Source organism: Hyperolius riggenbachi, chromosome 1, assembly GCF_040937935.1.
Source record: "Hyperolius riggenbachi isolate aHypRig1 chromosome 1, aHypRig1.pri, whole genome shotgun sequence".
NCBI lineage: Eukaryota > Metazoa > Chordata > Amphibia > Anura > Hyperoliidae > Hyperolius > Hyperolius riggenbachi.
The window spans coordinates 488,946,459-488,963,042 of NC_090646.1; the positions used below are offsets into that span (position 1 = coordinate 488,946,459).

Here is a 16,584-nt window from a genome sequence, read left to right on the forward strand (position 1 = left end):
ACCTCCCTGAATACCTCGTTAATCAATTCCTGGAAGACGGCTGGCGCATTGCACAACCCGAAGGGCATCACTAAGTACTCGTAATGCCCATCGGGTGTGTTGAAGGCCGTCTTCCATTCATCGCCCTCTCTAATGCGGATCAGGTTGTATGCACCCCTCAGATCCAATTTCGAAAAGATCTTAGCGTCTGTGACCTGCGTGAATAAATCGTCTATTAATGGCAACGGATAACGATTCTTCACCGTGATTTTATTTAGGCCCCGATAATCGATGCAAGGTCGAAGACCTCCGTCTTTTTTCTTAACAAAAAAGAAACCGGCCCCTGCAGGCGAGCGGGAGGGGCGAATGAACCCCTTGGCCAGATTGTCACGGATGTACTCCTGCATAGCCACCTTCTCTGGTCCAGACAAATTATACAGGTGACCCCTAGGGGGCATACAACCGGCACGGAGATCGATGGGGCAATCGAAAGGGCGATGAGGAGGTAACCTATCAGCAGCCCTGGGACAGAATACATCCGAGAACTCGGAGTATTGCTCGGGAACACCCTCCACATGTACCTTGGTCTGACCTAATACCACTTTTCCTAGGCACTGTTGGGAACAGAAGTCTGACCAACTGGTTAATTGTCCTGTCGCCCAATTGATCTGTGGCGAATGAAGCTGCAGCCAAGGCATACCTAGGACAATGGTGGAGGTGGTCATATGTAACACAAAAAAAACGTAAACTCTCCCTGTGCAGTACCCCAGTAATGACTTCCACCTCTGGTGTCTGGGACAGCGGACGGTCCCTTTGTAACGGGGAGTCGTCCACGGCAGTAACCTGGATAGGTGGTTTTACTGGGGTGAGAGGAATGTCCAACTTCTCTGCAAATTCGGAACTCATGAAGTTAGCCGCGGAGCCTGAATCAATAAAGGCCTCTGTGGCTTCAGATTTGTCCCCCCATGTAATCGTACAGGGGAGGAGCAATCGTCTTTCTTTCAGGGGTGCGAGCTGGGCGCCTAGGGTGTCACCCCTTATCACTCCTAGGCGGTAGCGTTTCCCGGCTTATCCTTATTAGGCTTAATGAGACAGTCTCGTACCCTATGCCCCCCTTCACCACAGTATAAACATAGTTGTTCCGACAATCTCCGTCTTCTCTCCACTTGGGTCAATTTAGACCGACCGATCTGCATCGGCTCAGGTGGAGGCAAGACCGGAGATGATGAGACAGAAGGAGACGGAGTTACTAGGGGTGCAGCGGGAGGCACTGTGTAAGAGGTCGGCCTAAGCCGATGACTGCCCCTAGTCTGTCTCTGATGGCGTAGCCTACGGTCGATTCGAATGGCCGATGAGATGGCCTCGTCGACTGTTTTGGGTTCGGGTTGGCTTAACATTAGGTCGGAGACCTCATCTGACAACCCAGACAGGAAGTAATCTAACAGGGCATAAGTGCCAAACCTGGCCGTAACTGACCACCTACGAAATTCGGCCGCGTAATCCTCGACTGGACCCCTGCCTTGCCGTAAAAGTTTGAGCTTCCGCTCAGAGGATGCAGCAAGGTCAGGGTCGTCGTAGATTACGGCCATGGCCTTAAAAAATTCCTCTACCGAGGTCAGAGCAGTATCGGTAGAAGGCAGGTTGTATGCCCATGACTGGGAGTCACCAGACAGCAAAGTTTTAATAAAGGTGACCCGTTGGGTCTCAGTCCCCGAGGATCGGGGTCTCAACTCGAAATACGATAACACTCTACTCCTGAAATTCCGGAAGTCAGACTTGTGGCCGGAAAATTTATCAGGTACAGGCATACGTATGTCAGTACTAGGAGAGGATCGCACTGAATCAACTGACGTCTGGAGGGTTTGCACAGAGCCTGACAGGACATCAATCATAGTCTTGTGGCTACCCAGCACTTGGTTGATGTTTTCCACCGAAGTGGCAAGTGCGCCCAGACGGTCAGTATGTGCGTCCATTTGCATTTTTTAGGTCTGGCGTTCTGTAACGATCGGTGGGCGCAGAGAGTATCTGATTACCGGTGATCTGCAGTATCGCCGGAAATACAGATATATACCAGATTATAAGTGATCTGCAGTCTCACCGATAATCCGATATACAAACTAACCTCTGTTCGCCTGAGTAGAGTGTAGTGTTTTGGAGTAACAGTAACACTAGGAGGCCTAGGCCTCAGTGCAGCAAGGAGAACTGCACGGATTCCTTCCGCAGACCTGAGCTCTCCAAGACGGGAGGAGTCAGACTGACAGTAGGAAGGAAAGTCCGAGAGTGACACTCAGGAAGAAGTGTCACTAACAGGACTGGGAACCGCCTCCAATCGTGAGGTCGGTTCTCGAGGTCAGACAAGCCAGGTCGTACACACACGGACAGATAAAGTACAAATACAGTAGGCAAAGGCGGAGTCAAAGTACAGGCAGGGTTCGGCAACGGGGTATCAGATATATCGGGGTACAAAATCAGGAGGCAGAAACAGAGTCTAGGAACGAGCCGAGGTTCGGCAACAGAGTATCAGAAATATCGAGGTACAAGGTCAGAGTTCAGGAGGATAGTCGAGGCAGGCAAAAGTCATAACATATAATCACAATCAAACTAGTACTTTAGCTATCAAATATCTAGCTAAGTGTAGGATTACAGCTCCAGCTGGTCCCGGCACACTTCAGGATCTGACTACGGATCTGGGTGCTCCCACGTATGTGATCGCACGCCAGACAAAGAGCAAGTGAACAACCAGCAGTATATATACTCTAGGACCTTTCCAGGACCTCCCTAATTGCTGGTCCAATGAGAGCAGTGGAATTTGTCAGCTGACCCAGCTGGTCAGCCGACACCCTTCTAACTGCTATTTAAACTCTGCCTTTCTGCTCGCGCGCGTGTAAGTCTGAATCTTGGTGGACTATCAGTCCCAGCCACACCAGTACTGTCATGCAATGTATCTAGTGCGGGGGCCGCCTCTGATGCGGATTCCGCCGCACTGCCTATGCGGCATGCAGCGTTTTTTCCGCGTTGTGACGCCATGCTGGACGCGGAAACAGCCGCCTCACCTTGAGAGATGGCGGCATTTCCGCGTTTCCTTACACATCAACCCTACAATCCCATTCTACCACAACTGAGACATCTTAAGCCTCATACACATGCTCAACAGTGGTCTTTTATGCAGCACAATTATCAAACAACAACTTGTTGTGAAACAACTAAAAAAAGTTGCCTGCTATTGTTCACACAACTGATAAGACGTCAATCCAACAGTTGGACTGACGTCTTATCAGTCTTATCAGTTGTGTGAACAAAAGCAAGCAACTTTTTTTGGTTGTTTCAACTTGTTTCACAACAAAAACTGTTTGATAGTTGTGCTGCATAAAAGACTGCTGTTGAGCGTGTGTATGGCGCTTTAGGACTGCATGGTGAGACTCATCCTAGCAGTGTCAAAATAGTTTTTCAATTCAGAGATAGGAAAACAAACTAATGATTATGATTCTGTAACTGATTTTTTTTATTGTCAGAAATGCCAGTTTCTCAGGTTTTCTGATGCATACCAGAGTTATTGTAGGTATGCCAGGGAACATTTCCTTCAATGTCTTGCAATTCCTGAGACTTTGGTTTAAACTAATGCTAATCGTCTATTCTACTCTTCTGTATAAGGACATTGCCAGTATTTTCTGTACCATGTTCTATTTTCTATTTCAATAAACATGTAAAAGCCCAGTTTTTGGCATTTCTGGAGAGTGGCGTTGTTACATTTGCATATCATCAGATGAAGATGAAAAGGCTTCCAGTATGGATGCGCTGTTACGGTCAGCCACATAATCCCGAATGTTGGAAAGTCCTGGAATAATACTACAGCTGAGGGCGCTGCGGTGGATCTCCATCTCCTGTGCGTCCTGCCACTCATCCTTCTCCTCATCATAATACTCCACGTTGGAGGTGGTGTTGAAGCCATTAAATCCCCCAGCAACAAAAAGGAGATCATCCACCACCTCAATGCCAAAGTTGCTGCGTGTAGTGTTCATGGCTAATATTGGTCTCCATGTATCAGTGGCTGGGCTGTATGCCTCTCCACTGCGCAGCCTGTTGCTACCATCAAAGCCACCGATCTGTAAAGGAAAGAAAGAGTATGAACAATCTATCTGATGGACTTAATGCAGCCACCCACCCCTATAATACAAGACTGTTATAAAGTCAGCTTTGATTGATGCACAGTTGACATAACACAGTGCTCCAAATACGCTGCTGTACTTGACTTCTGTCTCAGAGTCTACACAAATTCCCCAAAATATCAAGAAACCAAAAAATAGCCATTTTACTCCCCCGGATCATCTCAGCAATGACAGCTCTGTAGCAGTTTTTTTTCCTTTTGGTGCACTGAGTGTAATATCAGGTCTGAGGATCTATAGGAGGGATCACTGGAGTTGGTATGGAATGGATCTATTCTGTGCCTGCAGGCAATGATCATCAGCGCTGTGACGTACTACTTACTAACATGTTAACCCCACTCTGAGAGTACACTGAACACACAGTGCTGCTGTCTTGTCTCTTCACATCCATAGCTGCAGGCGGCATGTCCTATCGAGAAGGAAGGTAGCAGAGAGACTGGGATGTGCTGCAGATCTGACCATACTGTGGTCAATCATCACTACAATTTATAAATAGAAATAATGAAACAACAATAAGGCTTTTTAATTAAAGCCAACCTTATGGTTAAGCAATTATTTTCTGGATAAGGGTGGGGAAAGTTCCAAATGTACTACTTTGTTAAATAGGTTAGGGTTAAGCATTGCCTAAAGACTGGAGGTAAAATATAAAATAGATAACGGGCTAAGATTAGTCCCTTGGCAGGAAATAGTGAAAGCCGTGTACAATCGGAAAGCAGTAATCATGTACTTAGAGTTAGCGGTAGTAGACACAGTAGGAGGTTGGGAATAGGCCCAGGCCAGGCAATGAGGTTACAGCTAGATGTGAAAAGGATGATTAGAATCATTTAGGGGTAACAGAGTTTAGTTTGTCATTCAGAACATAATTAATCTCAAACCATTACACCTGAAGCCCAATGATGCCAAAAATAGTTGGAAGGCAATGCACTGCTAAGGTGGCCATTTCTGTAGTGCTCCAATAGACTGCTGCATAAACATTACTGGGTAAATTGTTCAGCATGCATGCTTATGAGAAGAGAGGAGCGTGAAACCAACATTCTTGATTCATGCATGAACATACCGCATAGACTTTGTCTTTATAGGCGATTACTCCAACACCGCTGCGTCTGATGCCCATGCGTGCAATCAGTGTCCATTGGCCTGTGACGGGGTTGAAGACCTCTGCAGTGAATAAGCAATCATTGCCATTGAATCCGCCACATATGTAAACCTGCAGAAATAAATTAAGTAATGAACTTGCTAATATATTCCTTAATATGTACATAGCGCCATGTTCAGGACCATTCAGAAAAGCATCAACATTAAATGGGGCCTCCCTATTTACCTAACTCTCCTTATTTACTTAGTTTAGCTCTAGCCCAGCAAACGCCAATGTTACAATACATTTTATGACACAGAGTATGTTTTTAAAAAAAATAAAATTATTCATTATACTATTTTTATACTACTTAAAAAAAAACTTTATTTTTATTTATGTATTCATGACAGTTCTCCTTTAAGTAAGATATTACCTTATTATGCAATGCAGTGGCACTTGCATCACTCCTTTGTTCGTTCATTGGTGTAATCATATTCCACTGGTTGGTCTCTGGATCGTACCGTTCAGCGGTGTCAAGGCGAACATGGCCGTCAAAGCCCCCCATCGCATAAATGTGGTCATCCAGGACAGTAACGCTGACATAGCACCTTCTATAGTGCATTGGAGCTGCAGGCTGCCATATTTTCTTGACCGGGTCAAATCGCTTCACGCTGCTGAAGTAGTCAATGCTGTCAAACCCACCAATCAGGTACAGGTAACCCTTTAAATATGCAGCTCCATGATAGGCTCTGGGACTTTCATCATCATAGGTCACATTTTTCCAGCGTTTAGCTCTAGAGTCATAGCACTCTATGGCATTTGTGGGGCTTCCACCGCTCCATCCACCAGTAGCAAAAAGAACGGAGAAGGGAAGACGTGGCCTTTTGAATGGATTGCTGAAATCAACATTCACGTTCAGATCATATATCACTTTCAATGCCTCAATAATGATATTCTTGCATCCATCGTTGTTCTGTACATAGTTGTGGGACTTTACGTTGTTCATAAAATACTCAATAGGCATCAAAGCAAGTCGAACCTAGTAAAGAACAATATAAAATATCATACAAGATGAATAGAAAATAGTATATCTTATAGCTCTGGAACTTTATGATTAAAACTGAGCTCAGAGTAACAATCCAAACCCATCCTGTGTCCTTCCTTGTGCTCTGGTCATGTTGCCAGTCCATTATTTATACCCAGAGATGTCACTACTAGGTGGGGGGCCTAAGACTGTAGGAGGTCCCAGCCACTCCCTCTCCCTCTGATACAGGGGCCTCCTGCCATAGTAAATGTTTTTGGAGCTTCACTTAAAATGGGTGGAGGTACTCATGGTGGCTGCACTATTATGGGAAGGGATCATTGAGGCCACACTTGATATAAGACCTCACAAGGGTGAAAAATAGAAGAATGTTGGGGATCACCATAGGCATTTCGCTGGAGGGCCTTTAGATTAGTAGAAACACCTGTTTATTACTTTAGAGTGGATAGACAGGTTTCCCTTTGGCAAAAATCAGTAACCCTTCGCACTCTCGCATGCAAATGTTCAAACAAATGCATTCACAAATTCACTCATCCAGGCACAACTGTTGTCCCTACAGCTAAGTTAAAAGCCGGGGTCTTAGTTCACAGAAAAATGCATTCTTATGCTTACACACCTATACTGTGCAGAAGTACCCAGATAAACATAGGTGTCCTAACTCTGGCACTGTAACATGCATAGTGCAGACATGCAAACACATTCATTGCATCAAACCTATCAATGGATTAGGAGCACAGATCCTGATGTGCTCTCCTGGGACAGATAGTGCATCTTACCAATCGCACAAGGGAGCTAACGTAATGTATCCATGTGCACCATGCACATACACCAGCATAAGCTGTGTGCATGCTGACAAACACATACAGGGGAAGGAGGGAGTGCACTTAATTAGACCCTAGCCACAGGGGTCAGTAACAAGAAAAAAATAAGATGCACTATCTGTCCCAGGAGAGGACGTCAGGATCTGTGCTCCTAATCCATTGATAGGTTTGATGCAATGAATGTGTTTGCATGTCTGCACTATGCATGTTACAGGGCCAGAGTTAGGACACCTATGTTTACCTGGGTACTTCTGCGCAGTATAGGTGACTAAGCATAAGAATGCATTCTTCTGTGAACTAAGACACCGGCTTTTAACTTAGCTGTAGGGATAACAGTGGTGCCTGGATGAGTGAATTTGTGAATGCATTTGTTTGAACATTTGCATGCGAGTGTGCGAAGGGTTACTGATTTTTGCTAGTTTTCTGTCCACACCCCCTTCGGCACCTCCCTTTCCTTGATAACTTATTTAATGTCCTAACTAGAGGTGATGTGCCTGGATATATGTTTTTCTTCAGGTTTCCCTTTGGGGTTACAAAAATGTTGTCACTGTAATATTTGATGTTACCCTACATGTACTCTTTAACCCTTAGACTGCCAGTATATTTTTTAAGAAGCTACAATCCAATTCCAGCTATGTGTGCATTGTGTTTATTAAATGTCTTTCCCAAATTTACATGTACCAAAGCCCACAACAGTCAATTATTCTACTGTTTAATTATAAAAATCTAATATGTAAAGGGACCAATCAAACCTTGCAGTAAAAGCATTTGATTGGTCACTTTTTAGGTCGCATTCACAGAGGGATGTTATTGTCCTGCGTTATAAAGTAATTATAACGCAGGATAACGCAATGTAATGTTAAGCCTATGCAACATTCACAGTGTGATGTTATCGTCGCGTTGTAAATGTTGTGTTATGGTAACTCACTGCTTGCAGTCTGTTACCTCTAAACGCAGACGTTAACAGATACAGAGAGGCATACTTTTAATTGCCTGTATGCTTCACTGTATCTATTGCATGCCACGGGAATGCAGCGTTAATGTGCGTTACCACCTTTTTTTTGTGTTGCGTTGTAATGCTGCGTTGCGACTTTAACGTCGCATTACAATGCAACGTCCCACTGTGAATATGACCTTACACTGCAAAGATTAGTAGTAACATCTGCATAATTCTGCATCAACTTTGTATAATTTGCATACAGAACACACACCTGATTTAAATATTTAAACACAGATTAGCCTTCAAAGAAGAAAAATAAAAATAAAACATAACCTTTAATGAAAGATCAAAAATAAAAATGTAGTAGCACTGCTAACACATACTAGTTTGATGACAAAATAGTGGAAGGTGATACTAATGAATGACGATCTTTCATTAAAAATTATAGTTTATTTTTCCTCTTTCAAGGTTGATCTGTGTTTATATAATTTGCATATCTTAAGCCAAGTAGAAAGTTGTCTCTGAGCCAAAACTTTGTAGTAAATGCCTTTAGATGCCTTTAGATGTCTGCGACACAGAAATATGGGGAAACAAAAACGATTGTAGACGTATCTTGTACTGAAACACCATTAGATGTCCATGGCATATGGATGCGGAAACACAGAAATGCCTATAGATGTCTTTGTGTTAAGGCCTCTTTCGCACTTCCACCATTGTGTTGCACAAAATCAGTGCATTGCGGCGCAGAAGCAATTACATTGATCGCTGTGGTACCCAGGAAATACAACACTGCATTCAGTGCGCTAACAGTACGACATGCATATTTCCCCCGGAAGTGGGGAATACTGGAATGGTACCGTATGCCTCACTGTATGGCTGCAATGCACCGTTAACTTGTGGTGAAACTTTCCGGGACCACTGCAGTGCAATAAAAGAACAATCGCATCATACCAGCAAGTAGCAAATGTGAGGGGGCCTCAAGGGAAACACTAACTGCACTTGTTTTGTATAGATAGTGAAAAAGATTGCACTGCAAGTGCAGCATGGTGCTGCTTCAATTTTTTAACCATTATTTAATTTACCATTTGGCGTTCCTTACAATGATCAGGTGACAGTTGACAGTACAATTCTGCAGCAGATTAATCGTGGTAATCAATCGCAAACAATCGGTCATGCCCATGGAATTGATCCAAAAGACTGATCAATTCCATTAATTACAAAGCAAGTGAGTCGCAGAGGTGGCACACCTTACCCTAGTGCAGACACTATCTGAAGAAGGGGACCTGCCACGGCCCCAAAACAATTGTCATATATATGTGCTGATGAAGCAATAAACAGAATTGTTTGCATCCTGAAGCTGGTGTGTTAACCTGAACCTACACTTGACTGTGGATTCCATTAATTAATGGGCATGACCAATATTTTCTGATTGATAACTGCCATAATCGGGAACAATAGGATCGGCCGTGGAATTGTACTGCTAATGGGCACTTTAACAGCAGAAAATGTTTCAGAGTCCATCCACAGTCTGCAAGATCACACAGATGCTCCATTGTTAGTAAATGAGGAGGCTCCACCTCCTGTATAGTCCTATATAGTACCAGTTCAAATAATGCATGATATGGGGTGGTGGCTGCAGGAAAGGGACAAGGTTTAAGAGGAAAGAAGTAAGAAGAATAGAGGAAAAAAGACTGGAAGAATTTGAGGTGTTTTTTTTGTTTTTTTTAAAGGAGAAGAAAGACGTTTAGAGGTATAAATGCTGGAAGAAGATAGAAGTTTTTAGAAGAAGGTGATGCCACTGGATACTTGTACAGTATACAGAAAAGTTGTAAGGTTATAGGGGAGAATACAGAAGTGTACAGATAAAAAAAATGATGTGCTATTGATGGCTTCTTATTATATATCTGGAAGGCAGTGGACATCTGAAAGTACCATTATTATTTAAGGGGGCTCTCTGATTTCACCTAATGCCACCCAGCCAGTGCTGCTCACCTCACCAATAGCTCCAGCAGGGAACACAGACCTCTTGGCTCCTGCGTGGCTCCCCCTAGTGATGACTTTTGCTGATAATGTGATCAGCAGAATCCGTCACTGGGGAGCCGCGCAGGAAAGAGAGTTCTGTGATCCCCGCTGGAGCTATTGAAGTGGTGAGACAAGCTGCCAATTCTCCTACTTACACACGGGAGCTAGATGGGGGAACGGGAGACACACAGGGGGGACAATGCAGTGAGTCCCCAACGTCGCGGCACGTCGGCGGTTTGTATCGGCGGGTGTCCGTAAGTCGGGACTCCCTGTATTCGCTGTGTAAGATGCAGGGACTTTTTCTCCCCATTTTTGGGGGGGAGAAAAAGTGTGTCTTATACAGCAGCAAATATGGTAAATTGCAACTACAGTTTTAAATAAACAAAAGAACCTGCATAGCTATCTCTTGTGTGCTACCTGTGGAAGCAGCTCTGAGATACACTGCTGGCGCTCTGTTGGGTTGTGCGCAATCCATTTTATGATGGCTTCAAAGACGGTCTCTTCATCCTTGACGTTAAGCTCATCGCTGCCAATTATATCACGGAGCTCCATTGGGGACAACTCCAGAAACTCCTGAGAGGCGCTCACAATGTCTTTGAAGTTGTGAAGGATGTATTTGTGGGACTTTTGACGCAGATCTGGGCAGCAGTAATGGTCTGTGAACTTGTAGAGTCCAAGACAGTTCTCCTCACACAACTGGCCGATGAGGAACTCAGTGCACAGACGGATTATACCTAGAACATTAAACTGATCCGCTGCGATGAAGAGTCTTTCTGCATTGTCAGGAGTTATGGATACAACTCTAGTGTAGGCATATTCAATTATCTGCTGCATCATGTCCACATCAATGCCAGGGATTTTATAACAGTTCTTCTCTCTCTTGTCCCAGCTGCTCTTAAACAAGGCCCTGTGCAGAGAAGAATACAGCACATGTTTGTATGGTGGTTAGACCTTCACCATTACTTTCATTCCAGAAAGGAAGATCATTCACCTCCAATAGGTCTATAAAAAGGTCTCTGGCCCATCTGCAATTAACTTTTCTCCTGAGTTTTCTTCTAGGAGATCATTTTTCATCTCCTATTTAGAATAACTTTTCAGCACTTAGCAATTGAAAAAGTACCAAAAGGTAGGTGAAAAAGTCCTATCAAAACGACTTTCTTTTGCTTGTTGGTGAATGAAATGGCATTTCATTGACAAGTTTGAAAAAATACTTAGGAGAAAACTCAGAAGAAAAAGTTAATTGCATATGGACCTCTGTGTCTAATTGTCATTAATAAAAGGCATTAGTTGCATGTATTTGCAAACATATTTATTTATTTATTTATTGTATTTATAAAGTGCCAACATATTACGCAGCGCTGGACATTAATTTAGGTTACAGACAATATTTAGGGGTGACATACAGCAATATGACAATACAGGAATACAAGAAAATCAGAACCAAAACCACAGTATGAGTACCAGGTAATGCTTAGTCAGTCACTGGATGGAGCATGGAGATTAGGCAAGTTAGGTTCACTCAGATGCATAGCATGGGTTCACAGTAATGGAGGTGCATAATCAGGTAGGACACAAAAGGAGGAGGACCCTGCCCAAAGGCTTACAATCTAGAGGGAGAGGTAAGGACACGAAAGGTAGGGACCAGAGTTCAGCTGTGGGTTTAGAGCACTTGTGAGGGGTAGTAGGCCAGAGTGAAAAGGTGAGTTTTGAGGGCTTTTTTGAAGATGCTGAAGGAGGGGGCTGCCCTAATGGGTGGAGGTAGGGAGTTCCATAGTTTTGGAACAGCTCTTGAGAAGTCCTGGAGGCGTTCATGGGACTGGGTGATGCGGGGGGCGGTTAGGCGAAGTTCATTGGAAGAGCGGAGTGAGTGGCTAGGTGTGTACCTCTGAGTAAGAGTGGAAATGTAGGTTGACAGGTTTTGTGGACAGATTTGTAGGTCAGACACAGTATCTTGAATCTGATTCTGGACTGGATAGAAAGCCAGTGGAGGGATTCTAGGAGGGGATCTGCCGTGGTGGAGCGATGGAAGCAGTGGATAATTCTGGCTGCCGCATTCATGATGGACTGCAGTGGGGCTGTTCGGGTCATAGGGAGACCAGACAGCAGGGCATTGCAGTAGTCAAGGCGGGAAATTATGAGGGCATGGATGAGTGGATGAGGAGTTTGGTGGTGGCAGAGGTCAGGAAAGGGCGAATCTTACAGATGTTACGAAGGTGGAAGTTGTAGGACTTTGTGAGGTTTTGGATGTGGGAAGTAAAGGAGAGTGCGGAGTCCAGGGTGACACCCAGACAGCGGGCTTGAGAGGTATGGCGAATGGTAGTGTGGTTAACAGTGACATGCACATCTGGGAGGTTCGTGGATGGCCGGGGTGGGAAGATCATAAATTCCGTTTTGTCTAGATTTAGTTTCAGTAACCTAGCAGACATCCAGGAGGAGATGGCTGATAGGCAGGAGGAGACCTTGTCCATGGTAGTGGTGGATATGTCAAGGGTGTGGAGGTAGATCTGGGTGTCATCTGCATACAGATGATAGTTAAAATAGTTAAAACCCATGGAGGAGATAACCTTGCCAATGGAGGATGTGTATAGGGTGAACAGTAGAGGGCCAAGGACCGAACCTTGGGGGACTCCCACCGAGAGGTGGTTGGGGGTGGATGAGGACTCATTGCAGGCGGTCATGAAGGAGCGGTTGGAGAGGTAGGATGAAAGCCAGGACAGGGCGAGACTGGAGGGACTGGAGGAGTAGGGGATGATCTACTGTGTCAAAAGCTGCTGACAGGAGTAAGGAGGAGGAGAATGGAGTATTTACCTTCAGCTTTAGCTAAGGCAAGGTCGTTGACCACTTTGGTGAGAGCAGTTTCGGTTGAGTGGGCAGGCCGAAATCCAGATTGCAGTGAGTCTAGCAGTGAGTTGGCATTGAGGTACTGGGTCAGGCGTTTGTGAACCAGACGCTCAAGGAGTATGACCACTTTCTGGTGGAGCCCGTGGGACCTACTCTAGCATCCTGCAAATAGGATGTACATTGCAATAGATAAACATAGCAGGGAGTCTAAGAAGAAACTTGCTGCACTCCCACGGCTTAGCACAGCTGGATCCCCAGGGTTCCTTGGGGCCCCTGCAGGGGTTCCAGGAATCTTTGAAGACTCAGGTGCTGGCTTGGCTTGCATAGTGAGAAAGTTAAAAAATATCTCCTTGGCTCCTCTTCACTGCTCAACCTCTTTGTACCTTCGTACTTGTACACTGGTACAGGGGTTATGTGGAGGACTGGGGGACATTACACTAAAAAGGATATAGAGGCAGTATTATAAAGGACGTTATAGTAGGCCTAAGTATAAAAAGGAGCACAAATATAATGAGCACTATCCAGTAGCGTAACTATCACCCTGGCCTGGGGCAGTGAGGGGGCCCTACCAAGTATTTATTGTGGGGGGGGGGGGGGGGGCGGGTTACTCTATGTGTTAACTATGGCATAACTGTAGCTGCCGGATCTTTACTATTGTAATCTAGCAGCACTGCGCATAGTAAAGTGGTTGAATTCAGACGCTTGCATGGGACTAGTCAGTATGTCTCAAAGTAAGAAGCATTTAAAGGACAACTGTAGTGAGAGGGAGATGGAGGCTGCCATGTTTTTGTCCTTTTAAGCAATATTAGTTGCCTGGCTGTCCTGTTGATCCTCTGCCTCTAATGCTTTAACCATAGACCCTGAACAAGTATGCAGAAGATCAGGTGTTTCTGACATTATTTTCAGGTCTGACAAGATTAGCTGCATGCTTGTTTCTGGGCCAAATAGATCAGCAGGTCTGCCAGGCAACTAGTATTGTTTAATGGGAAATAAATATGGCAGCCTCCATATACCTCTCACCACAGTTGTCCTTTCATTTCCATTGGTAAAAGCATAGCGTAAAAACTTACATTTCAGGTCCTTTTACACAGGATCATATTGCATTTATGTGCAAATCATCACAGGAAAGTGCTCAGTAAAGTTACACCACAATTGCACTCTCTCCACCCCCGACCTGGGTTCAGCCTTCCGCCTCTATCAGGGGCAAATCCCATCATTTATCTCTGTGGTGGTGGACACTTTTGTGTGCAGGAAATATCTTATCAAAGTGTAGGAAAATATAGTTGATGCAGTGCTGATGAATTGATTTGATAGCTTCTATATGTTACCATCCAGCAGCTCATAAGTTTAATCAATCGACTGTGTGCCTATAGTGCCTTTACTTCTTACTATTACAAACAGTAGTCGGTATGAAATCTATGTTGATCTGATGCATCAAGCATGTGGTTGGGGTGGAATAAGAATTTTCTATGAAGCTCTAGGATTTGTACTCATGGCCACTTCTCTTGAGTCCCAGTGGCGTAACTAAGGAGTGTCACGCTTGGAGGTGTATTCTCCACGGTCAGCTCGTGATGCATAAGCTGACGTGAAGGAGGTACACACACCAGCACAAGGAATCAGGATATCCCCAGTTTAGTGGAGGGGAGGACTGACTCCAACAGGAGATTGTGGCGCACAGAGCCGGTGCAGATCTGACAGCCACAAACAATGCTTTCGCTATAACGTCTCAGCGCAAAGTAGCGCTGAGCGCACAAACCAGAACTGAGGAGATCAGGACAGGTAAACAGAATGAACGCTTGCTAAACTAGCCACTACTTAGTGACAGCAAGCGTCCACAAAAACACAGACTGGAATGAGGCAGCCAATGCGTTGCGGCGATGGCGTGCCTCACAAAGACAGGACAGGATAGTCAGAAAATAGCAGGATCAAGATAGATGAACGTAACACAGATAAATATACAATAAGTATGATTTCCTAGCGTATTACAATTACAGCTATCAATGAAACTATTTGTAACGTCTGACTAACATATGTATATATCGGCAATGAACCGATATATGACATAAGCAGGAACTCTGACTAAGACTAGAGTAATACAGGGAACAGGACTCAGAAGGATTCGCTATCTCTTCGCAGAGATGAACGCAATCCACAAACAGGACCAGGAACAGGATAACTAGCTCAGCGTGCTGGAACGCTGACTAACGGAATACAGGATATAAACAGTTCGTGTACGTATATATCAGCGACACTGATGTATCAACGTAACACGAATACAAGGAAAATAATAAACGTGCAAGTATGCGTATATATTGGCGATGAACCAATATATGACACAAGACAAGCAAAGTAAACTTCTAGAAACAAGAGCAGAACTAGGAGGACTCGCTGACCCCTTCGCAGGAGTCAGCGCAGTCTACACGGACTAGGAACGAGGTGGGGCACGGGCAGAGTAACAGACAGGATCTGAGACTATGGTAGCCCATGAGACATTGCAGGAAGCAGTTCTTTATACTGAGGTCATCCAATGGGAGCAGACCTGCAGATTCCCACACAAGTGAATGGTAATTAATCACAGGCTGATAGCAGGAAAAGGCAGACAATGATATGCAGCCTGCAGGAAAGGGACTGCCCCTCCACTGCAGCAGACAATGTTTGTTTACACAAGAGCATGTTAAACTGTCATTAATTTCAGAGTGACTGCAGATGGAATCAGCAACTAGTTTAAGTGCAAACCAAACTATGCAAGAAAATGCATGTAATGACATCAGAACTGCTTGGGTTACAATACCACTGCAGCCAGCAGTAAACGCTGCAGACAAGATCATAACATAACCCCCCCCCCTTAAAAGCGGATACCAGACGCTTTTCAAAACTGAAATTCCCGACAAAACAATCTGACTGATAATTCATGATGACCGGGACAGCCCGGCAAGACCAAATTCCAGAATCAGGCCCCACAAGACTGGACCCATCAGAACCAGAACCTACAGAACCATGCCCGTCAGCACTACAAGCCTCAGTGTGATACCCATCAGAACCACGACTTCCAGAAAAAAGCCCCCAGAAACTCTCTGAGCGATACCCACTGCCTTCCCGGGACTGTCCAAAAACGCCAAAGCCTTTGCAATGCCCACCGGAACTGTCCCTACCAACACAAAACCAGTCCAAGGTACCAGGACAAGTTTCCTCAGAGATCTCCCAGAACACTTGGAAGCTCCAAAGAGATCCCCACAGGTCAGAACGCCCCTTAGGCTCACATGGAGAACCATCAAGAACCCCTATGGAACCCAGGGCAACTCTAGAGTCAGGGTCACAAGGACAAACATCAAGATCAGGGTTTTTAGGGACCAGAACCATCTCCGGGCATGCAGGCCAACCGGCAACATCAGAACATGTCTCCACTAGGGAAGCGTGTGAGCACGCCAACACAGACACACTTGGGCACTCTGGCATACGAAGCACATCTGGGCACACCGGCACAAGAGAGACTTCTGGGCATGTCAAGGAACTGCGAACCTCAAAGTCAGTCAAGGCAGGACCGAAACCAGGACTGGGCAAAAAAAAATCATCATGACTAGACTTCACAGTTACTGGATTCTCACTAAAAAATGCAGGATCAGACTTAGATGTCTCTGATTCCAGCAAGGTTATTAACAAATCATGTTCAGGGGCATTTACAAGACAGGACAAATCTTCTG

General features: G+C 44.9%; 1 protein-coding gene across 1 annotated transcript in view; it reads right to left on the reverse strand.

Moving 5' to 3' along the window:
- Nucleotides 1-3,457: 3,457 nt before the first annotated feature.
- The window catches only part of LOC137555310 (kelch-like protein 10), a 62,293-nt gene continuing 49,166 nt past the window's right edge, over nucleotides 3,458-16,584 (reverse strand). The window contains exons 2-5 of the mRNA XM_068271559.1: nucleotides 10,460-10,949; nucleotides 5,651-6,256; nucleotides 5,200-5,349; nucleotides 3,458-4,082 (exon numbers count right to left, since the gene is read on the reverse strand). Of these exons, the coding sequence (XP_068127660.1) occupies nucleotides 3,723-4,082; nucleotides 5,200-5,349; nucleotides 5,651-6,256; nucleotides 10,460-10,949 (1,606 nt within the window). The 3' untranslated portion in view covers nucleotides 3,458-3,722. The remainder of the gene's footprint in view (nucleotides 4,083-5,199; nucleotides 5,350-5,650; nucleotides 6,257-10,459; nucleotides 10,950-16,584) is intronic.